Source organism: Eulemur rufifrons, chromosome 7 (genome assembly GCF_041146395.1).
Source record: "Eulemur rufifrons isolate Redbay chromosome 7, OSU_ERuf_1, whole genome shotgun sequence".
Classification (NCBI taxonomy): Eukaryota; Metazoa; Chordata; class Mammalia; order Primates; family Lemuridae; genus Eulemur; species Eulemur rufifrons.
In genome coordinates this window covers 44,937,240-44,962,084 of record NC_090989.1, presented here as the reverse complement: position 1 = coordinate 44,962,084, position 24,845 = coordinate 44,937,240, and the positions used below count along the sequence as shown (strand labels likewise).

The window sequence follows — 24,845 nt, the reverse complement described above, 5'->3', positions numbered from 1 at the left end:
CTGTTTGAAGCTTTAAGAGAGATGTTTTCAATAACTATTTCTTTTTCCCAAAGAATTTTGCTGTTTTTGTGTAATTGTGTGTACCTGATTGTTTTTTCCTGGAGTTGTGTTTTTTGTTTGTTTGTTTTGTTGAGAGGCAAGTGTTTTCTGAAATGATGCTTATTTTAAGACTCAGTTCATATTGCCACACTGTGCTCTCCTTGAACTACCAATGAGTTTTATAAAAACTAGTAGTAAACCTTTATTTTTCTTTCCAGATGAAGAGCTGAGCCTGATTCAAATGGTTTTTCTGGTTTGTTTTTTGTTTTTTTGTTTTTTTTTTTTTTTAGTTTGTTTGTTTTCATATTAGAGGTTTTTGAAATTTGTTTTTGTTTTTTACTATGATTATATGTCTGATATATACAGCTTTGGAGACAATCAAGTAACAACTGAAAATGTGAAAGTAACCATTTTTGGCAGAATTCCCTTGAATTTTTATTCTTTTGCTTGAAACACTCAAAACATAAAGTCACTGGTTTATTGGATTAATTTTTCCCTGTTAATGCAATTATAGAAATAGAATCAGGCTGTGCCAAAGCAAGTGTGGTCATTACACGTCTCGTAAAATTACACTGACTTGGCTGTTACTTGATCTTAGGAACCAGTGTAGTTAAAGATAAGGTATTGTGAATTCTGATTTATATTTTATTAAACGCTGTAAATCTAAATAGATCCTGTTGTATGTGCCAGGTCTAGTCCAGTTATTTAAGTTCACGTTTCATTATTTGCACTTTGCTTTGAACAATGGGTTTGAGTAGAGAATTTACACAAAAGTTAAAATGATGATGTTATGTATACATTTGCCTCTCCCCTCTTCCCGCACCACCTTGGGAGTGTGGGGAGCAGAATATGAGCTCATCTACATGGAAATATGGCCACAAAGCTGTGGAAGGTGATAAAGCTTGAACTTTTCCTTAGCTTTACCTTGTCACCTGGAGAGCAAAGGGCTATAGCAACACCGTGTCAGATGAGACAATTAGAAGGAGCCAGTAGATTATGTGGGACATTGAAACCTTTTCATACCCTCTTAAGAGAAATTAATAAAGCTCTACCTAAAAATATAATAATTACTTATTAACTCTGCCTTTTGGTTCTGAACTTGAAGTCCCTAAACTGCAAAATCTAAATAAGTGTTGGATGGTTATTAAAATACTTTTTAGGTCAACTGTGGCACCAATTCTCATTTATTCCAACTTGTGACTAGCTCTGTCTTTTTTATTTTTTTGGCACTGGGAAAAGTGGAAACAAAACATGTATTGAATTAGATTGGAAATAAAAATGGCTTGGGCGTCACTGATATTCTCCCAGAATGTACTTTTCTTACCTCGGCATGTACTGTAGTCACTCAGTATTTGTATATGTTGCTAGAATTTAGATTGTATAAATAGTGAGATTTTAATGTGTTCATGTGTTTTTAATAAATTGTATATATGTGTCTTGCTCAGATTATTTGGCTTAACTAAAACACCCTTGAGGTTTGTAGCTTTTTCTCATACTACACAGAATTCCAGATTCTTCAGTTTTAACATGACTCAGAAATTTCATGGCCAATATTATAGTGTTTCCAGCAATATTTGAAAATGCCACTATTGCTTTTTTGTTTTCTGTGACCAGCACTATCCTTTTTGAAGCCTGATTTTCTTTACCTCAAACTGACCCTCAGCAACCAAGCTGCAGCCTATGGCTGTGCGTGGTGTGAAGGAAAAATCATACTGAACACATGTGGATTCCAGTCTAGTACTTGCCTTTTCCACGTCAAAGTTATTAGAAGAATCCAATGAAACTGTGGCACTGTGTAAACATGCTGGTATTAACAGAACACAGTCCATAATCAATGTCTGATCTGGGTTAAATCAACTACTAGTATTCTCCCTCTTATACTGCTTTCAAGTATTTTCTTCCTGTTTCTGAGCCTGATCTAATATTTCACTCTTTATACACTCTCTTTAGACAGGCAGGTTGGGTGTCAGCAACACCAGTGTTTCCCAGTGATATTTATTGTTCAAAAAACAGTAAATCTTTCTTTAGCTTAACCTCTTCTGACAGCTTTTAACTCCATCCTTCTTATAAATTCTACTTGTCGCTTCCTTCCTTCTTCATCTCTCCTTCCCCCACCTCCAAATCGCCTTTGATTATGTTCATTAAAATTTGGGAAGGGGGACTAGCTCAGCACATTAGTGGGCCTGGCTTGTTTGCATCCGATTGCTCAGACACTTCTCTGGTGCACTGCAGGTAGGCAGGTAAGCTTTCCAGTTGAAGATTAGCTTTGTTCATGAAAAAAATTGAGATTTTTCATGAAAATGCCATATAAATCCAAAAAACAGCCTGACTCTTCTTAAGGGGTTACTTGCTTTGTTGTCTTTGCCTTTCCTAGTTTACTTCAAATAGAAAGCTTTTAAAATTTAATGAATAAGCCAGGCAAAACATATTCAAGAATTTCCTCCTCCTTGAGCTTGCCTAGTTCAGCTGCTTGGTATAAAGTTAAACTTTTATATTTCTTTAAAATAATGCAAAGCCACTAGACTTTGGTAATTCTTTAGTTATTTATTCATCCAGAATTTTATGTTTGGCCTATTTCCTTTAACTTAACAACAAAAATGCCATCTTCATTCTACCAAATTACTCATCATGATTACGGTGTAGCTAATTGCAGGGGGAACAAAGCTTAATTAAACCAGAATGAACTTAGATTTCCATAGTTAAGTGGTTCCTGTTTGCCACATCAAGGCACGATCTCATGCCATTGCCCACCAGCCGGGTTTACAAGTAGCCAAATACACTTCTCAAAATGTCATTTTATAGTCAAAGTCTTGCGGTAAACTAAATCCCCTTATTAGGAAGTTGTATCCCTTCAAAAGTCTAAGATGAATTAACTATAAAAAGATGGTTAAAAACACCTTAGAAAACTAGCTTATTTTAAAAACAATGCAATTAAAACTTTACTTATTTCCCTAATAACTAAACATTTCTTGGTTTCCATAAGTTAAATATATAGTATTCACAGAAATTAAGCTGGTGGTTATGAATCACCAGGCAGCAACAGACTTCATATACATAATTATTTGACAAGTGCATCCAACATATTTAAAAATAAACTAAAAGTTGCAGTATAAAAATAAAACTAATACTGTAAGCATCATTTGAGTCTGTAGGGTCAATCTTGAGTCAAGTTGATTACAAAGTTTTTTTCTATAATGTCCTTCAAAAAGAGCTGTTCTGCAGTCACATTGTGGTATGCATTCTAAAGAAGAAAAACAATAAAATTACCATCTGTCCCACTCTCAAAATATTAACAGCAGCAATAGAATATTCTGTATGTACAAAGTGATAAATAAAAAACAGGAATGTCAAGTAACAAGTCACATGTATTTTTAACTTTTGTTACCTTTCTGATTTCTTTTTCCTTGATCATTATTGTGTAAGAACTTTCCCTACAGCCCACTCTTTCCACTGAAACTCACATAAGAGGCTCCTTCAGATCATCCCCTGGTATACTGAGTCATAGTATAAATCTAGAGACCAAAATTTTAAGTCAGAATAGGTGGTTCACTTTTATAAAAGCCCCTGGAACTCATTTTTTTTTTTTTAAATCTGCCTGGAGATAAACTATGATGCATGGTTCAATTTAAGATGTGGTTTTTTTTGTTTGTTTGTTTGTTTTTTTTAATTCCCTTCTCCAATCTGAAGGAAAAAGATGTGTTTTTAAAAATATATTCTGTTCTATAGATACCCTAATTTTCCTCAGGAAGTTGTTTTAATATTCTGTTCTTTAGATGACTCTTAAAATGCTGTAAATGCTACAGGAAAGATTAGGGATGAAGAGAAATGAGCTTAATCTAAAGTATGTTCCAGGCACCTAAATCTCAACTGTTGAAGTGTTTGTCTTACACTGCGGGGGCAGAGAGCGGGGGTGGGGGACAGTATTTGGGTAAACTTAAGAGGACTGATTTCATGAGATACAGCCATATACATCAAATAATTCAAATTTTAAGATTAAAAGTGTACAGACAACATTTTAATCCTATGGTGCCACTCGTGAGGCACCATTACTCTAAGTTAGAAAAGCAGGAAACTCCTTCCCAGTCAATTAAAATAAAAATCCTCAGAATCAAATCTACCACTATTGATCCCTCCCTATTCAATCTAATATAAAGGTATGTAAGATTTGACCATGAAGATTCTTTTGTGGTGTTAAAATATTCTAGACCATCTCATCTACTTACCTGGAAAAGAAATTATTGTGACCACAGCAATGCTTTTAGGTGAATTTGTATTATCTCAAACAGTAGGTTGTCTATACTTAAATAGTACAAATATGACAGAATATCTAAAATAAGGCTTGGTCCCTATATGTATTTGATGACATTTGGCAGTAATGACGTTCTTTCAAGGGTGTGAAGCCCACAAACTGGGAATTGCTGCTATAGTAAAATGATCTCAATTTGAGTCCCAGTTTCAGCCCTTGGTAGCTTCTGTAACCCCCATCAAGCCCTCAACCTCTCAAAACCTGTTCCCTCAATAAAATGAGAGGGTGAGAAGAGAAAATATGAGCTGTCCAATGCTGAAGATCAAAGATTATACCCAAGTATATGTATATTACCTTATTCATCAAAGACATGGTGGCATTCCCATAGTAGTGCAAAGGACTCTTGAGGTCAGAAAAGTTGTATTTAAAACCAGCGAGGTGAACTTCGTGACATATGTGAAATGCCAGTGTGATGGCAATAATTCCTGTCGTCGGGTGTTTGGGTTTCTGCGGGGAGAATGAAATTTAAAAAAAAAAAAAATCCAAAGGAAGTACTTCTTTCCAAAGCATATTTGGTTGGCCTAATTTTATAAAACAGGGGTTTCTGAACATTTAATCAGGAAAGAAATATTTAAACCCTCATGTTCTAAGGCTCAAGCCCTAAACAGTGCACACATATACCTCAACTCTGAAAAGAGTATAAACAGCCAACTCCTTCACTAGTGTATGATGTTTTACCCCATCTCTCTTCTCAACAATTTTGCTTCTACACTTACCTACTTTCTCCCTTCATCATCAGTATTTTCCTTTATTAAATCATTCCCTTCAGCATACAAACATATCTAAAAAAAAGTGAATAAAACAAACTTGCTTGATCCTGTCATCTTCCAATTATTGCTCCATTTCTCTGATCCCTGTTCTAGAAAACCCCATTAAAGATTTGTCTCTGCTTGCTAATGTCCCATGTTCTCTTTGACTCCACTCCAGCAGGGTTTCCTCCCCTTTCCTGTCAGTATCACCAGTGTGGCCTCCACGTTTCCCAAACGAGGCTTTATTATTTGTGCTTAACTTCTGCACAGCATCTGACATGGCTGACCTTTCTTGAAATACAGCAGGTCCTCACTTGCCTTCTGAGACACCATGTCCTGGGAGGACTTTAATCTAGTTACAACTATTTCTAATATCTCTAAGTACAATCAGGGTTGTCCTGTGCTTTTGGAATTAAAGACATTACGGGGACGGGGAGAAGCAAGGGATACATCTGATCATACCTCACTTAGGAAAATAGGAGCTGAAAAGTCACAAAACACACATTCAGAAGCTGTTCTTTACCCTCAAATTACTAAGATGTTGAGTTTAAATTTCAGATATGTATGCCTTCTGACTTAAGAATTCCCCTTCCAGGAATTTATCCCACAGAAATAACAGAAGTGTGCAGAAAACCCCTATAAGCACATGCAATGCTACATTATTCATAGAGGAGAAAAAGTTGGATACATCTAAATGTAAATATGGGAGTAGTTAAATGGAGGGGGAAAAAGAAAATAGAATAATACCTATGGTATAATTGTAATTATGTTGAACAAAGAAAAATGGTACGTGTATGTATTCATAAATGCATAGGAAATAGTCTAGAAGAACATAAAAGGTGGAAAAGATTGGGACATGACATGGGTTATAGAAGGAGTGGAAGGATGATTTCCTTTTTTATTTTTAAGGTGGAAAAACCTTGGGAGATGCCACAGGTATAGAGGGAAGAGATGGATGATTTCTTTTTTGTTTTTGCTTGTTTTTAATATTCCTTTATAAGTTATTTGATTTTAAGCATGTAACACTTTAGAATTTCTTAGTCACAATTTTTATCATGCTAAAGAAAAGATACATGATGTATATTTATTTATTTGGATGTTCCCTGCTTTACAAAGAGGGAAGAACCTCATTTCAGCTGAGGAATTAAAACAGTTACTCAAGCTTCAAATTAAAACACGTCTCTGCCACTGTACAGAGTCTAGAGAGTATTATCTTCTAGGGAATGTAGGCAAACAGGGGTGCTGAACCGAAGTCAATGAGATTTCATTTAATTAAATACTTTGGAGTTTCACGAACTCTTTCAATACTGAGATAACTACCATTTCTTGACAAATAGTGCCAATGTTTCCTCTGTCCACAGAAATATTTCTGGACTACCTTATTGTCCTTCCTCACCTTTCCTCTGGCTTTCTTGTGGTATTTTTATATAAATGCTTTGGACAGTTCCTTTTATCCTGAAAAGCCATGCACTTGTCCTGAAACCAGTCCTACTTCTATGAGCACAAGCCTAGCCTTCTGCCCACCCAGTCAGACTCTCTTTGCTGCAGAAACATTGAAGATGAAGTTATGAGAGAGGAACCATTTAGACATGCACAAAGAATCCCAGGACGGCACTGTAAAGGCAGGAAAAACCCTTCCACTTAAGATTCTTTCCCTTGCACCCTGAAAAACGTAAAGGTAATATCCACAGATAACTAATTTTACTAACTCAGATGTGGCCCTCAGAAACCATCTCATGAGGTGTGGTTCTCAAATAGTTTCCAAGAGCTCCCATGACCTTCTATCCTACCTCAGCCAGATCTTTAGTTTGAAACCTTGCAAAGATAAATACATACCTGATTTTTAGGAAACACTTTTGGAAAATGAAGCAGTTCATAAGCTGCCATTCTAATAATGAAAGGATCTAATATTCTAATTTGATAAGGTTTATAGATCAGGTTTAAGGCTGGTTTCTTCCAAAAACCATTAGTGTTCTGAAATAAAGTAAGAACATAGAACATTATGGTTGTCTTTGTTTTTAAGGAAAAAAAAATAAGGTAATCTGAAGACAGATAAATTTTGCCAACTTACTATTTTGTCACCCGTCAACAATTCCGACAGCCACCTTAAATCATGTGGCTTAAAAACAGTAAGAATTGCTGTCGTATTAGGATCATTGTGAATGGGATCTGAAAAAACAGATTCTGGATAAAAAAGTCGGAAGGTTGTCCTTCTTCCAACTTCCTCTTCATGTCCTAAAACAGGACCATTATTCATTCTGTGGGTAATAAAACATACGAGATTTCCATTACAATTCTCAGAGGTCGCAGAGTTAGACAAACATCAGTATTTATCCTGTGCTCTGAAGTCACAAGACAATTGCTCAATCTTTTACATGTCATGGCCAAAGAGATAATTCTCATTCAGGAAATAGCTACTTGATCAAAGGCAGAAACGTTCATTTGTATTTGAAAATTAATTGTGGAGCCAATGATAATTCAGTTTTACTGCTACGAAAACTGAAGACATGGGGACATAGAACCACAAAATACCATACTTAATAGAGACCTTAGAAGACAACCACACACAATCCCCTGGATTTACAGATAAGGGCTCTGAGGTCCAGAGAGCTGGAGTGACTTGCCAAGGTCACACAGTCATGTAGCACATGGATGTGTGTCTAAGCGACTAACAGGCAAGAAGAATCACATTTAAGGTGGTTTGAAGACCCATCAAAATTGTTGTACTCTGAAATAAAGCAACAATATAAAATTGCTGTATTACACTTAAGCACAACCAAATGAATGTCTACTGCTAGAGTGAACTAAAGAACCACAAAGGATCTACTGTTGGGTGTGTGTACGCTCAAAGCCAAGGTTAGACATGCACTATTTATGCGCACACTATGAAGGTATGCAATAAAAAAGGAATGCTTTGTTTCCAAAACAGTGACCCCTAGGAAGATAAATACTGTTTTACCCTTTGCCACTGACTCTTTGTAAATAGGACAAAGAGTAACAAATAACACTTGAAATGACTTTCAAAATGTTGTACCCATGGTGTTTTCCCACAAGGTCTTCTTGTGGTTCTAAATGATCAAATTTAGACAATTATGTGTAGAGAAACCCGTGATTGCTTCAAAATTGTTTTGTAGGTAAATTATCACGGCTTTCTTAAAATGGATAAAAACAGAAAATAAGGTGAACCTCTCCATGTAGAACCCTAGGCAGCTTGTAACCCAGCAAAACGCCCCACACGGCCAGGTCACCCCAGTGTGTTGTCCCAGTGTGCCGGCTTTCCCATTCTTCAAAAGACTATTCATGGCTACTCCTAACACGCACGCACACTCTTACCCCAGATGATGACCTTACCACACCCTTCCCTGTGAAAATAGAGACAGAAATGTCCTCGTTTCCCCACTCCTACAGCTAAGGGACTCCTGGTTGCTGTACCCACAATCCTGGCCCTCCTCTCCATTACAAAAGATTAACCATACTGTGCTCCAGACCTCACCACCCGCTGACCCCCACCCATCTCTTTTACCACACTAATCTCTTTTTCTACTTATTTCCATCAGTTTACCAATATGTCCTAGCATCTCCTATCTGTACAAAACAAAGCGAAACAAAAAATTCTCCCTTGATTGCATAGCCATTTCCAGCTACTATCTCATTTCTCAACTCCCCTTCAGAGCAAAACTGTCAAAGGAGTTGACTGTACTGGTTTCTCCACTTCCTCATCTGTCATCTTCTCCTCCACCCATTCCAGACGGGCTTCCTGCCATATCATGCCTCTAAACCTGCTCTTATCAAGAGTAGCAGGGAGCTTCGGTTGCCAGTGGGCACCTCTCAGTCCTTATCTTGCAGGACCTCTTGCCAGCATTGGGACACAGCTGATCCCTCCCTCTGTCCTGAAATACTTAGTACTCTTGGCTTCTGAGATCACTTTCTCTTGATTTTCTTCCTACCTCACTGGTGGATCCGCTTCATCTCTTTACACGCTCCTTTTTCTTTGCTTAACCTCTAAGTGTCAGGGGCTCCAGGGCTCAATCCTGGGCCCTCTTTTCTCTCCTAGGCTCTCCCTGGCAAATCTCACCCAGTCTATGGTTTAAACACAGCTTATGGGCCACTCACCGTCAAGATTTTAACCTGTTTGTCCAACTGCCTACTCAACTTATCCAGTGCAAATCTAATAAGCACCTCAAATCTAACATGTTCATACAGAAATCTTGTTTTTCCTCTAAACCTGCTCCTACCCCAGTCTTCCCCAACTCAATAAATGATACCACTCTCCAGCCAATCTCTTATGCTGAAAAGAGAAGAGGTATCTCTGGTTCCTTTATTCCCATTTCCGCCTCATATCTAACACAATGACAAATCCTGATAGCTCTACGTATCTCCAGTCTGCTCAGTTATCTCTTTCTCTCCCATGACAATCCTGTTTGAAGCCACAATCATCTACCTGATTACAGAAACCTAACTGGCCGCCTCCTTTCCACCCTTGTTCTCTTGCTTAAAAGCTTTCAAAAGCTTCCTATTGTACTTAAAATCCAAGCTTCTAATCCTAGTTTATGAAGTCCTACACAGCCTGCTCTTTGCTCACCTTTTCAGCTTCCAGTTGCGCCACTCTCCCCAGCCTGCTACCCTCCAGGCTCTCCATGGTTTTTTTTAGTTAGTTTATTTGTTTGTTTGTTTTTATGCTACTCAAACTCAGGATCATAACCTCCTAAGAACCTGCAGTAAACGTTCTCTCTGCCTGGACAGCTCTTGCTGGATCTTCACATGGCTGCTACTGTGTGGTCACCTAGGTCTAGTTCTGATGTCTCCTCAAAGTGGTCAGTCATTCTAAAGGAGCCTCTCAATCAGTTTCTATCATATCTTTTTTTGTCGCTGTGGCATTTAAAAAATATAATTAGTTTTCCTCCCTTCATTAGAATGTCAGCTTCCCAGGGAGCAAGAACATTGTCCTTATCCACTGCTATCTCCCCGATGGCTACAAGTGTGTCTGGCATATTAAGGAGAATAAATGTTTGCTAAATGAGTGAAATCTAGGCCTAACTTTAGCCAACAACTGAGAGAGAAGGTTGTGTAATCAAGTACAGAAACACATTAAAGCAACTCCCATTCCTTTTAAAACAGTTGTAGTAAAGTAGGAAACCATATTCTTCTGAAACAATTCTAGATTAGCAAATAGGAAACATATTTACCTTATTACTATATCATAGGAGTCGATTTTTTCTCCTAATGTCTTATTCTTCAAAATTCCTCCATTACCAACCACCACACACTTCTTACATGGCAGGCTGTGGAACAGATAGAAAAGTGAGACACTGAGCCATCTTTTACAAAACTGGGTAATTTCAAGAACCCATTCGTACTTTCAGAAGCCCAATGCCAAATTTTACTTGTTGCACAAATAGAAAAAGAACCAATTGTGACTTATAGGTCTAGAGATGTATTAAGAGATATAAGATTCAATAAATAACATTCTATAGGAAAAGTATATCATAACTGTCAGCAACTATTAACTCTTACCAGCCTATACACAGTCTCTCATTTGATTCTCCTAACCATCCTTTGAAATAAGTAAGCCTGATATCCCCACTACACAAATGAGGAAAGGGGTTCAGAAAGCTGTCATACTTCAAAGAGGTAGAACTAGCATTTGGATCCAGACCTTCAGACTACAAAACACCCCTCCACATAGGATTCTGCGTGTGTTTTGTATTATATGTGTATGTACCTTTGGCCAGCACTACCCATCCCTCTGAGATTCTACCTCTGGCTTTCTGTTACCTAAGTGTGGAGATGGACAGTTTGGAATCTGGCAGGGAGAGCTTCTGTATCCTGTTCATATTCATTTTAATTTCCCAATCATGGACTGGTCCTTGGAGCTTAACCAATACAAACTAAAAGTTCACTCTGTGTTCCTGGCAAAGAGCATTAAAGTAGAACCCAGAGGGGGACTTCCTGTTGCCAGCTGGGGTCACGCTAGAACCATGGCTTGTACACCGTTGGCTCTCAGCAAACATGTCCCTAGCCCACCTGTCTCCCAGCTCTTACCACCACCTGGTCAGGCCTGGAGAAATGACAAAATGGACCAGGTCCTTCCATTCTAAGGGACAAAACTACAGAATGGAAGGCTGCTAAGACTGTCCTTCCAGGCCTCTCATGACATGGAAATTCTAAAGAAAAAACTGTTTCTCTAAGCACCGTGAAATCAGCAGACCCATTGAACTCAATACCTTAAGGCTTTTAGGAAATTATTGAGTAGCAAACTATCCAAATGCTGTAGAATATTTAAACATAGAGAATGCAGGAATATAGGAACTATTTAAAAAATGCCAAGCATTGGCCTTGTCAGGTTAAGAAGAGACAATGTACATATTCCTACACCCATAAGTTTACCTTTTCTTAGTAGAATTTGTATAGCTCATCTAATTAAGTTTTAATACTTTAACATTTTAAAAATACACATATTTTAACCACGGGCTCTTAGGTCTCAAAATATTAGCCATGTGCCTAAATTAGTGTCTATATCATCAGACAAGAACAATAAGCACAGTTTCACAGGCTAGTGGGGTTTGGGGGTGAGCGGTGAAACTGTCCAACAGATGCTCTTTGAGGATGTCCCTGAAACCTCACACTACAGACATGTCACATGTCACGATGTGTTCTAGACATGTTTGTTTAAATCTATTTGTTTGTTCTCAACTCCAGAAAGTAATATTGTCTCTAGATGCTTTTATAAGCAAGTTTGACTTCAATCCCAATTCCAGGAAGCCAATTTTATCAAAGGCTCCTTGCTTCGGGGCCAAGTAGCATGGCTGGAATGGGAGCCCCAGTGAATATTCAAACCTCTCCTCTCAGGGTATTATTGCCATTAGCCTCACCAGATCCACCCCAGGAATGCTCTACAGCACTTACAGCATGCTTGGCCTCTCCATAAACTCTGGGTCAGCTTAATTCAGATCAGAGGGTAAAGCTCCTGAAGCTGGCTCCATCTGCCTCCTGGGAATGCTGGGCAAGGCTGGGTGCTGGAGGGCATGGCTAAGAGCAGACGGGATTGAAATAACAGTTGTTCCCATCAGGTGACCTGCATGGGCGTGGAGGAGGAATATCTACATATTGCCTTGACAAGAGTGCCTTGTCTAACCCTCCCCCTCCTATGAAAGTGGGAGGCCACTCCCTTGTCAAGGGAAAGGGCTGCCTTGCCCTGAACCCAGGTGCCCCAGAGGCTCCAGCATCCATCCTGGCCTGGAGTCCCCAGTCTGCCACCAGGATGCCTGCCTGACTCCAGCTACACCAAACATGCAGGGGGCAAGAGCCAGAAGCACAGACCACCAGCATATACCCCCCCACCCCAGATTCTTACCCTCAACAAAAGACGCCTAATCCACAAGCCAAACCTCTGAAGTTGACCCCAGAAAGAGTAACTCAGCTCAGTCCTAGACACACCCAGTTCTATGATGTTGTTCAACAATAATTGTCAGGTTGGATCTTAGTGTTCACAGAAGTTTGTCCCTATCAGACTGGATTACAGATAGTCATCAAGCCCTAGTTCATGTGTAGCTCAAAAAGCACCACGGTAAGGGCAGCTCACCAGTCCCCACTCAGGCTCAAGGTCTTGGGCCTCCCCCCACAGACCCAACTGACCCTTCTAGTCAAGAGAAAAGGGAGAGTTGCAGGCAGATCTCTTTTGCAGGATCCTTAAGAATTAGCTACGAAGACAGGGTCATTCCCAGTGCTCAGTCTCTCCTATTTATGGTCTCAGCAGGTTCAAGAACTTGGAAAAAATGGAAAGAAATCATACAGACATTGCCTCACTCAAGAGAAGTCCCATTCCAAAAACTCTTTACAATTCAATGTCACCACATTTTTAGGAATTTCACTTTCCATTTTCTTCTCTGTCAGCTTTATAGGGGACAGACAGAGCAGGGAAGATCCTTTATTGCAGGAAAAGTTTGCCAATGCCTTTGAAAAGAAACCTTATTAATGAAACTCCACTTTTCCTCCTGGTAAGGGATATTGCAAAGATGCCCACATTTTTCTAAGAGTCACATATAATGCTAGAAACTCTTTTGAGGGTGTTCCTAGGACTACTCTGGCAATAATATCTTATCTACAGCTCGCATTCCCAGGTCCACCAGGGCTCTGGGAAAATGGAATGGTATAGACAAGCCGTCTGAACCACACTCCCCACAACGCACTGCCTCCCTCTCTCCCCAGAGGCAGCCGCTACCATGAAAGGACTGATTCATTCTCTCCCTGGCTTCATCCTCTTGGCCTAGGCTCCCAGCTTCCCCTGCCTCCCTGGATGTGAAATAATGACTTTCAGTGTCCTTTGGGTGAATATATAACTTCACCAGATTTAATTAACACAACTTTTATGCAGTGAATTGTGAGTCCCTAAAGGAAAGAATAGTATCATTTATAACTCTGCATTTTCCACTCTCAAACACTTCCTTATTCATAGGCTGTGCATTTTAGAAATCAGTTTGGTTGTTACATTAAATGTGTGGGGGTCATTTTCCTACTTTCTGTCTGGAGAAGCAGGTACCTGTTACTCCTCCCCCAACCTTGGGAGCAGGTAGGCAAATGCACATGCCCTAAACTGCTCATTCAGAAAACAAAATTAATTCCAGAATGCCTGAACCTGTTAATGGAAAATCTGGAAAACTGCTAAACCAGTAGTGGTAAGAGATTATACTTCCCCCAGGCGATAGGCAGGCTTCTCATAAAGTCGGGCAAAGCCAGGAGAGTTATTACCATATACAGAGGGGAAATGTCAAGATAACCAAAACAGAGAAAATAAACTTGAGTTGCCCATTTCAAATGATCTGTGGTGTGTCTCCTTTTCTGAATGCTTTTTGACCACTCATTTGTTGCCTTCCACAGCATCATATACATGAAAACATACACTCCAGCTTCGGTCTAACAATCTCTGGTCATATTCTCCACAACCATTACCCCATGTGCCTTGCTAGCACAGCCCTGCTTTCGTCTAGAAATGAGCTCACTTCCTCTGCCAATGTTTGGTCTAGAGATAGCCAAGTGACCCATCTCTGGACAGTAAGATATTAGGCAAGTCTGTTAGATGTCTTTGGGAAAGATTTTGCCTCTGGCAAAATGGTGTGAGCAGAATACTTTCTTTTTACCCACCTCTTCTTTTCTCCTTAGACAATGACATGTGACGACAAAAAGTCAGAGCAGCTGCAACTCAGAGGAAAAGAGAGCCACAGAAAAACTAGCCTGGAGCCCTGACGTCACTGAGCCACAACCAGAACCACCCCAAATAGATGTGCAGGTTGCACAGCCCAATGTCAGGGAACACCAGGTAGGCAACTATGTGGACGACTCGGCTCTCCCTGTAGTTACGCAATCGCAGTCTGTGTAGCCATAAGCAGCCGCCCCACAAACTGGAACCACAAATCTGCAGACCTGAAATCACGTATCTATGCAGTATGGGAGATAATAAAGGTTCACTTAGTTTATATCCCTTATATCACTTAATCAGGAGACAATTACTTGCAACAAGAAGATCCTAGAACATTGTGCAAGGGACTGTAGGTGGAGAGACCTGACTACTAGTTCTGGCTCCCCACATGGAACTCCTGGTGCTTTGCTCTAGTAACCTGACCTCTCTGATCTCAGTTTGCCCTTTTGTGAAGTAAGGGGATCACTGAGTTCATGAATGTTGCTATACTCTGTTAGACATGACCATTTCCTCTGGCACAGGTACCAACATTTCTGTACCTTTATCCAACATCTGACCACAGCAGAGGCTAGAAAACAGGTAATAATGGCTGCTCCTATGTCTTTATCACATATGATTCACTCTGTTGATGTAGAATCACAACTTCCCCTCGCCCTCAAGTTTTCCTCCTGGCTGAAAATGCTGCAATGGGTGGGTACGGTGGCTCATGCCTATAATCCTAGCACTTTGGGAAGCCAAGGTGGGAGGATCACTTGAGGCCAGGAGTTTGAGACCAGCCAGGGCAACAGAGCAAGGCCCCATCTCTAATAAATTTTTTTTAAAAAAATTAGCTGGACGTAGTGGCATGTGCAGCAATTCAGTGAACTCTGATCATGCCACTGCACTCTAGCCTGGGCAACAGAGCAAGACCTTGCCTCAAAAAAACAAAAACAAAAACAAAAAAATAAAGCAACAGTGTAAAGAAACCACTCAAAACAGCAGGAGGTAGGATATCTCAAGTACAGAGGCAGATGTTGATATTCCTTATAGAGTCAGGACACTCTTTTTAATAAATACACCACTAATGTCTACTTCTTCTTTTTTTTTTTTTTTTTTTTTAAGTTTTCTAAGGACATGCTCCCACCCTGGCTGGTAGCCAATCTAACCCAGCTCTGCTGATGCTGACATAATGGATTCTGCTTGAGAGAGCAACCATGCAGCTTTACAAATCCCCATCCACTTAGCAGGCAACTGACTTGACACAGGTGCTTTTGTTAGTTACGATATTCTATTTATGTGTAGTTGCTATATAGCCACCTATGCTGCAGGACTAAAGCACTCTTCACAGCACCCCACTCGGCACGCTTTCAGAATGCAATGTTGGTGGTGGGGGATGGGGAACTCCTTTGCACACTTAAAGTGCAAGCTAAGGTTTTGTGATTTAGGGTTTCTGCTGCTTCTGGCTGTGGGAGGATACACTCCCATTGAGGAGAAAGCAACTATCCTCAGGACCAGGGGGCGGGGTGATGCTAAGGAGCCACGTGGACAGCCAGAAAGGATTAGGGCCTTGGAACGTGGGCACATTTTAAATATTCCTTTTCTGTGATGCAATTCTCTTAAAATACCCTCAATCTTGAGTGAAGTGAAGTTTGTTAGAAACGGTCCCCTCCTGTTGGCTGTGCTTTGGAGAACAAAGGGAGGAACCCAGGCCAATAGCGGCTGCATATAGAAAAGTTGCACTGAGCTCAGTTGTTACAGAGCAGAGTTACATAAATGACTTCCGAACTCTGAAAGTGACCAGGCACAGAAACAGATAGGGACCAGGGAAGTGATGGAGAATACTGATAAAAACGGCTAATTGTCCCTCAGTAATCATGTTTCCTTTGCCCCTTATAATCGGACTCATTGTTGTAAAGCTGCGCACACAGTCACCTGGAATACAGGCTGCATTTTCCACGCTACCTTCCAGCTAGCTGTGGCCTTGTGCCTGAGTCCTGTCCAATGGGACGTACTCAGTGGCTGCTAGTAAACGTGTAACAACCGGTCCCAGGGGGGAGAAGAAGAAGCGTGTGAACTAGGAAAGCCTGATTTTATAGTGTCTGCCAATTGCCATGGTATAAATACTTTTGCCACAGCTAATTTCAAGCTTCCACCTTGATGACAACGAATATGGAGCTGAATAAGAAGAGAGGCAGCTCTCACGAGTTGGCACCAACTAGTTGCAGCACATCACTGGATGTAATGAAGTATTACATGTGAGTTCTGGGAGATGTCCTTAAAGGAGGGGGCATGTCCTAAAGCGTTGGGGCGTGCCCTTTGCCTGTTCCTGCTCGCTGCTGGCAGGAATGTAGATGTGATTGGTGGAGCCCCAGCCGTCATGCTGGACCATGAAGAGGGAGTCGTGTTTTGAGGAACAGCAGAGTAAAGACAGAGAAGAAGCCTGGGCACCTGAGGATCACTAAACTGCCAGGCCAGCCCTGGAATGTCTACCAGGCTTCATGCACCTGAAAACTGTGAGGAAAAGGAACACTTCTGACTTGTAATCAGATATTTTGAGTTTTCCCCTTCGCAGTGTAATCTATCCTGACTGAGGGCATCATGCATGCTGTACAAGATAGCTAAACAAAACTAGGACTTATATCTGGTACATCTTAAAGGATTCAGATTTGAAACAACAATAATAAAATGTCTGAACCCTTCTGGAAAGTTCAAAGAGAATAGAAGGAGACTAAAAGGTAGGAAAAAGATCTGTGCTTAGCTGCTGCATTCTAAAATATGCCAAGCATCTTCCAAAAGAATAAGCAAAGAGCAAGGCCAGCAACTATTAACATATAAATATCAGTGAAGAACACAGAAACCAGGGAAAAGGAACGTGAAAGAGGCTGATCTCACCCCTCTCCACCTCCTCCTCTCTGACTGACAGACCCAGGACAAACAGCCAGCCAGCCTACCCAACAGGGCTTCCTCCCGGGACATGTGGAGCCCGCTCCAACTCCACAGGCCAGGAGCTCAGGGAGGACTCTCCCACCAAGGACAGACTTCTTTCTTTCTTTCTTTCTTTCTTTCTTTCTTTTCTTTTCTTTTCTTTTCTTTTCTTTTTCCTTTTCTTCTCTTCTCTTCTCCTTTCTTTTCTTTCCTCCTTCCTTCCTTCCTTTCTTGACAGGATCTCGCTCTGTTACCCAGGCTGGAGTGCAGTGGTGCCATCATAGCTCACTGCAACCTCAAACTCCTGGGCTCAAGCAATTCTCCTGCCTCAGCCACCTGAGTAGCTGGGACTACAGGTGTGCGCCCCCATGCCCAGCTAATTTTTCTATTTTTTGTAGAGACAAGCTCTCTCTATGTTGCCCAGGCTAGTCTCAAACTCCTGGGCTCAAGCGATCCTCCCACCTCGACCTCCCAAAGTGCTGGGATTATAGGTGTGAGTCATCACGCCTGGCCTTGGGCTTGTTTTTTTCTTTGTGTTGTATTAACAGGCACCAGACAAATATAGAATGATTTGTTGAAAATATAGGTAAAATTTAATATTACATGTGAACTGCTCCATAAAATTAAGTGCTATGCAAACAGAAGATAATAGTATTATAAAAATATTCTTTATCTATCTTCAGAATACTCTTTCTGAAGTCTCCAGGAACAGGTTTGCGCAAGTCAAATAAGCAATTTAGCAATGTTGACAGGACATCTGTGATGCTACAAAACAGGCACCACTGTGCTCACTGTGGGGCTCCTACGGGGACATCTGCCATTCAGTCTGTCTCTACGGAGTCTCTGACCATACATTTCCTCCCCGTCACACTCCGACTCTCGGCAACTTCAGATTAAAGAACTATTGTGCAGTCAGCATGATTTTCAATCCCTCCTCACGAACCACACCCCACCTCCTTCCCAATACAGGTAATGCTAAGAAATGGACACAGGCTGCTGGTGGGGAGAAGGAGTGTGCTTGGTGACAGAGGGGGCAAATGGCAGGGGACAGCAAGACCAAGGCAGCAAGAAGAGGGGGAAATGGCCCGGTGGGAGAAGGGGCTATGAGAGCAACTACATAAAGCACAGAAATGGGGTGGGGAACCTGCAGCCTTAAGGCCACATGTTTCCTTCTAGGTCCTTAAGTGCGGCCTTTTGACTGAATCTAAATTTTACAAAACAAATCCTTTTATTAAAAGGGGTGCAGCAGAGAAAGATGAAGATTTTCTTGCCTCCTTTGGTGCTTAAAAAAGAACAATCTTGAATTCGCCTTCCTATAAATATTTGCAGACACTTGCCGCAACTATTTAAGGAATAGCCCTTATCACTCTTTACTCAGACATCTAAGCACTGGAGTCAGAACTACCTACGTTCACATTCTAGCTCTGGCATTTACCAGCTGTAACCAACTGTATGTGTTTCCCCAATTTCAGTCTCTCCATTTACAAAATTAGAGAGCATTGACACAAAGCACATATGCGAAAAGTCTGCACAAAACAATATTCTACAAATGAGAGCTATATGAAATTTTAGGTTGGAAAAAATACAGTTGCTGTTGATATGCAATCAAAATTAAAATTGATTAGGTTGATGGCATAGTCTTAAATTATACCAAACTGGAATGAACCAACACACATTACACAAATCTACACTTTAATAACCTAGGTCTCCGATAGAGAAAAATGAGATAAACCCAGACACAATCCAACACGGCCTCTACTGCTCCATTCTGTAAACTCTATTTCCACTTTCACACCTCTACTCACTACCCCCAACTTCTGGACCCCTCCCACAGCAAGAGAGGAAATTCTGCCATTTTCCTTTTTAATGGAGGCCTGACATCTGTAGACAACCCATGTCATCACACTGGCTCACTGGCCAAATTCTAAAGTGTAGCTTAAAAGTTTGTGAAGTAAGTCTACCTCTATAAAATAAGCCTACCTGCCAAGAAGTCTATCTTTGGCAATTCAATTTCTCCAGGATTAACTTGACAACAAAATTTTCTAAAAACGAAGTTACCTTTATAGTCGTAAAATATCTATCTTAGAAAGTTGTTTGCTTCCTTCAAATATCATTCTGATTTTAAAAAGGAAGACAGCTGCTTCCAAAATCTAATATTCAGCCTCCTTCAAAGTGAAACAGAAGGGAGCTTCATGAGGAGTTGGGAGAATGTCTGGGAAAGGATGGGAAATAGTCCACAATGGGAGGTTTTGAGCTGGTAACAGGGTGTGTGAATTAATTCTTAAGTTGGAACAACTTAAAAAAGGTGAATGTGTGTCAAAAATGTCCTGCCTTGGGACCAACACTGATCATCAAGCCTGCAAACTTTTGAGTCAACCAGTTATGTAGCTTCTAAATTAATTTTGTAGTTTATTTATTTCAAGCATCAAAGAAATAACTACTAGAAGTTTTAGTTACGTGCAAATGCTACGAAAGTTTCCTGTAAATACATATTACATTCCTTGGAATACATATTTTGAAATACCTTAGCTAAAGCTAAAAGTCAGATGGAAGCAAGGAAATAAACTCACTTGTCAAACTCATCAAAGAGATCACAACTCTGCAGTTTTGAAAGAGCATGTCGAAAATATTCCGCTAGAAAACAAATGGAGTATTATGAATAAAAAGATAATCGTGGCTTTGTACGTACATAGTAAGCCACCTTGCTCCCTTCCCGCCAAACCCACTTCCATCTGGCATGGCCACATTTGATTTATTCTGTGAAAAATTAGTGATACACATGCAATCAGCCAGCACTGCTCGGTAAGCACATTTAACATGGTAAACGCTCCAAGGACACTTTCCAAAAACCCCAGAAAAAATAAGATGCTTAATCTGAAAGCCATCATTAAAGAGTAATCCAAAAATTAGCAATATCAGATGATTCTAAAACTAACATTAGAAAAGAAAAATCAATAGTAAGTTTAAGCCAATTGTAGGCCTGTCACCTCTTGGGTTTTTCAGGTCTCTCAAAAATCTACAACTTAAAGCTATATAAGGCCAATTAATTATCAATGAGCAGAAGGGAAAGTGTTTCATCATTAGGAGATGGAATAATTCTCTCTAAATTTAACAAAAATAAAATATCTACTGATTAACTTAAAAGATTGATCAAGAAGCTAAAGCTTGTGGATGAAATCAAATAAAACTCACAGGTAAAAAGGTAAAATGGGGAGATAGCAAGGAAGTTAACCCTCAGGGTTATCTGGAGCTAATTCTCAATCAGAATAAAGTGAGGCATCAGAACTTACACGAATCCCTCGGGGTCAGAGCGAATATAAAGCAATTTCTCAACAATAAAAACAAGTGTGCCTTTTTTATCCTTTGCTTCTACACTGCCTCAAAAGGATTGGAGATTTGTATTTTAAAATTTAATTCCTTTCATCACATCCCAAAACCATATCCCTTAGGAATCATTAGGAAGCAGAAAGATTAAAAGGCCTAAAAATTACATAAACATGCTGTTCTCATCAAACACCACTCAAATTTAACAGGGCAGGGTAAAAATAATACTACTGACCTGATCTTCTTATCCCATAGGGCAAATCAAACTTATCGCTACCGTACAAGGAAGCAATCTTTTCAAAATCGTCTGCACACAGAAAAGGGTGAAACTGATGAGACCTGGAAGGAAAGGAAAAAGGATGATTTTGCCAAATGCTTATTATATTTGTAGACTTTAAAAATCACAACTGAAAATACCTGTAGTATATAATTCATATTGTCATACTGACTACATGAAAATATATAATTATTTTTACATTTTTTAAAAAATAGTTTTAAGCAGTATTTGAATGTTACATAGCATGGGATATACAATGGAACTACACAACTAGACTGAAAACAATTTCCAGGTACGGAAACAAAAATTATGTTACAGATCAGGGGATGAAAATAAAATTTAAAAACAAACCAACCACCAAGTGATAAAATGATAGCCATATACAGGAAGAAACAAATAAAGTAATAAAAGTATTGATGTTAAGCCTAAATTGAAAAGTACCACACGTATGAAGTTGTATCAGCTGTGATGAATAATTTGTCTTGGGTCACTAACCCATAAATGAAAAAGCTGAAATTCACACCCAACCCTAATTCTAAGGAAACGATGTCCTCTTTGTAACAGCTCCAGGTTTCAGAGCAGAGCTTCTCCAAATTGCCACTGGCTTTTCTGTATTTCTGAGAAAGTGTCCTCAAGCACTCTTTAGGGGACTGTCCTCAGAGAATACTGTTCACATGACAAATGCAAATGTACTTGTCACTTCAACTGCAGACTTAGGTACCTGCTGAGCAATCTTGTATAAATATTTTACCCCTTTTGAGTTTTCTCAGAAATGAAAAGATTTTTTTTTCACTAGGTTTAGAATACTTTGATTCTTGAGTAGCATTTTAACCTGCAATCTGCAATCCACATGTGGCTCATAAAATCAATCTTGTGAGTCACGATCATCAATATTTTAAAAAAGTGAATAGAACACTTAGAGTAATGAGAGTAAATATTCTTCCCTTTTTTTTTTCTTATTTTAAAGGTGTGTGTATAATAGTTCCCAAAGTTAAGTGTGTTTCTTACTACGAGTCGTGGTCAAAAAAAGTTTGAAAATGCTCTTCCAGTTTTGCAGTGGTCCTAACTGGACACACACCCATAGATAGACTCCAGGCGGTATGGCACACTTGTGACCGTATGTAAAACTGTTTTATGTATTTGCAGTTTTCCAGAGAGTTGACTGATTCTAAAGGGATGTGTAGCCCTCTCAGTTTAAGAGCCGGTAATGAGAAGGTGCAGTAATATAATAAAAGAAAATATGAACTCTTAATGCTTAATAGAAAAAACACTGAACAGCTGTGCCGATTTTACACTATTACACATGCCTAAAACAGTCATTTATTTCTTGTAATCTAAAAGCATTTTGACCAGCAATCTGTCCAAAGTTGCGGTGATAGAGGAAAAGAACGTTTGTGGATGGAAGATTAAATTCTCCACAAGGCCTGACAACCACAATGAACAAACACTATTTACATCCTATGTATAATAATCATTATTTGTATTCTATGTAGTTCATTAAAAGTTAATAAAAGTCAGGGAAAATTTCCAATCATAAAGTTTACCCTAGAGCCAAGGGAGAAGAAATGGGAACAATGAGTGGGAAAAATAAAGCCCTAAAGAACAGTTCACTTTTTTATGATTAAACACAAATAGACCTCTCTAGCCTCACCTGTGTGAAAAGAATACTGGTTTCATTGAGTTCTTCAATGCCTTTTCTTAAAATACATGCAGGGCTCTGACTAAAATCACAAAAAGAGACAGGATATTCAAGCTCTTCCTTAAATATGAGGGGGTCCACTTTACACTGCTAAGACTTGTATAAAAAAGGTAAACAAGTGCAGAAAATGTTTACAAACACACGGTGAACGTTTTGTATGCCACTTTTTGGGGGGGAATATTTTTACCTCAGCAAAGAGGCAAAAGCTGGCTTTGATAAACACGGCTGGATCTTATTTCTCCGTTTCATTTCCACAGGCGGTACCCTATGAGACAAAAACAGTGTCGGTCAGAAACCAGACCCGGGCAGCCTGCCCAAAGGGAAGCAAATGCCCTGGGAACCCGCGAGTCCCACCACTGAGAGGCTTCTCAGGCAGCAAATAAATGTCCTCCCCAAAGCCCCTGAGGTTTGACCGTATGTTCTCCAAGTCCTGCGCACACCTGAGGATCTGTGGATGGAGGGCAAGGCAGAGTGGAAAAGGCTGAGGTGATTATTAACCCAGAAGTCACTCAAAGAGCAGGGATTCAAAGGACCTTCAGAGAAGGGCCAGGATTACTATTAATACATGGCAGAAGCCACAACCAGGCTTGCTTTTTAGAAGCCCCAGAAAGCCTGAGAAACCAACTCATCTCAGGTGCTCACGGCCATCTAGGTCCTCCATGCCACACCTGGGGACACCCACCACAGAAACCAGCAGCAACCACCACAGAAACACCTGACCAGAGCAGGTTCCATAGACTCTTGACTCGTGATCCCAGGGACTCCACAAATGACACTATTTAGAGTCGTATCTAAATCTCCTCTATTCTTGGCACAGGTTAGGCCCTTGTGTGATTCCTGAATGGAGTACTTGTCTCCACAATTTAAAAGGGTATTGTGAAACGTGACAGAGCGCGACAAGGAAAATAAACGCACGGGGTGGAGGGTGGCAGGGTCCAGCCTTAGCCAGGGAAGAGGAAAACAGGGTAATGCTAAAGAACTTATTAGTAATGATCCATCGATTCTTCTGTAAAGAACTGGTCTACAAAGAAAACTCATCAATTTTTTTTCTATAAATAGCAGAATTCAAACAGAAAGAAATAGCCTAGACCCTTCACAGATAGACACAATTTCAATTTGGGGGCACAAAATCCCCATAGTTAGAACTGCTAGGTTTCTGAACTATGAGGCTAGTAGAGTCCTTATGCAGGGAAACCTGTTTTGTGAATACCCTGAATGGCACGGACCCCTCGCTTTACAGGTAAGGAAGATCCATAAATATGTAGACTGGCATGTTAGGCCATAAAAGCTAAATTATATTTGGAGAACAAAATGAGGTATAAGATATTTGATGTCTAAGGTCATTAAAATATAGAAAACAAACTATTCAGATATTGTGAAGACAAACTTTGGGTGGCTTCTTTAAAAAAGACAATTAGCAGTCAAACAGTTTTTACGGAAGCGAGTTCATTGCATGACCACCCATCTGAAGTCATTTCCCGTGGCACTTGCTGTGACTGGAGTAATGTGTTAGCTTAGGTCACTCCTCAAATCCTGATGACAAAACATTGTGCTGAATTTAGACCCTTCTCATGATCTGCTTTGTCATTTTCCCTGTGACCCCAATAGGATTCATAGGAAAGTAGCAATCTGGTAAGCTTTTTGCTTTCTTTCCTGCTTTTGTCTTCCACTACTGTGGGACGGAGAATGTGGCAGAAATGGAAGGCCAGATCCTCATTTAGTGGATAACCAGACTTCAAAGTTCTCCAGGCCAGTACTTGGGTCCAAAGCCTAAAACTTGAGGGCCAAACCCAGCCACCTAGCATTGGGTATTTTTCCACTGACCATTTGCCTAACTTCCTTCCACGAAAAGCATTGCAATTATTTTTCAATCAACCAGTAATGAAATTAAATGCAGAAGCATCTATTTTTTTTAACCTAGTAAGTACAAGCTAGAAACGTGATCTAAGATCTACTATTGGAACACTGGCAAAAAATACTGATTCTTTGTCTAATACAGGAAGTTATCATGTGATTTATTTTGTAATTATGTGCTACCACCTATTCAGGATTTAAAGGTCATCAAAACTTTTTGTCCTAGGCAAAGGACTGGCAATGGGGAGAAGGTAAAAAAAACTTATTATAGAGACTTTATCTGCATCAAAACTATCTGTGCGTCGTCAAAGTTTTATATGTGACATTTTAAGGCAAAGCTATTTCAAAAGATATGTATGTCATCATTCACCAAATATTTTTAAGCAAAGGAAACCATGTGTAGCATCTATATTTTATCAACAATCTCTTATTCGAGCATTTTAAGTTCTAAAAGTTGAGCACCACTGAGTCTGAGAATTACTCCATTAATTTAAAGA

General features: G+C 39.9%; 1 protein-coding gene across 13 annotated transcripts in view; it reads right to left on the bottom strand.

The window, feature by feature from the left end:
- Positions 1-417: 417 nt before the first annotated feature.
- The window catches only part of ST3GAL6 (ST3 beta-galactoside alpha-2,3-sialyltransferase 6), a 62,245-nt gene continuing 37,817 nt past the window's right edge, over positions 418-24,845 (bottom strand). For 7 of the 13 annotated variants that reach the window (XM_069475060.1, XM_069475055.1, XM_069475056.1 and 4 more), the window contains 8 exons: positions 22,682-22,759; positions 20,754-20,857; positions 19,765-19,828; positions 10,281-10,376; positions 7,166-7,352; positions 6,931-7,068; positions 4,640-4,792; positions 418-3,280 (listed from right to left, as the gene is read on the bottom strand). In XM_069475060.1, coding sequence (XP_069331161.1) covers positions 3,194-3,280; positions 4,640-4,792; positions 6,931-7,068; positions 7,166-7,352; positions 10,281-10,376; positions 19,765-19,828; positions 20,754-20,857; positions 22,682-22,759 — 907 coding nt within the window. In that variant the 3' untranslated portion in view covers positions 418-3,193. Of the gene's footprint in view, positions 3,281-4,639; positions 4,793-6,930; positions 7,069-7,165; positions 7,353-10,280; positions 10,377-19,764; positions 19,829-20,691; positions 20,705-20,753; positions 20,858-22,446; positions 22,517-22,681; positions 22,760-24,845 lie in introns of those variants that run through there. The other 6 variants (XM_069475061.1, XM_069475062.1, XM_069475065.1 and 3 more) reach the window with 6 other exon arrangements.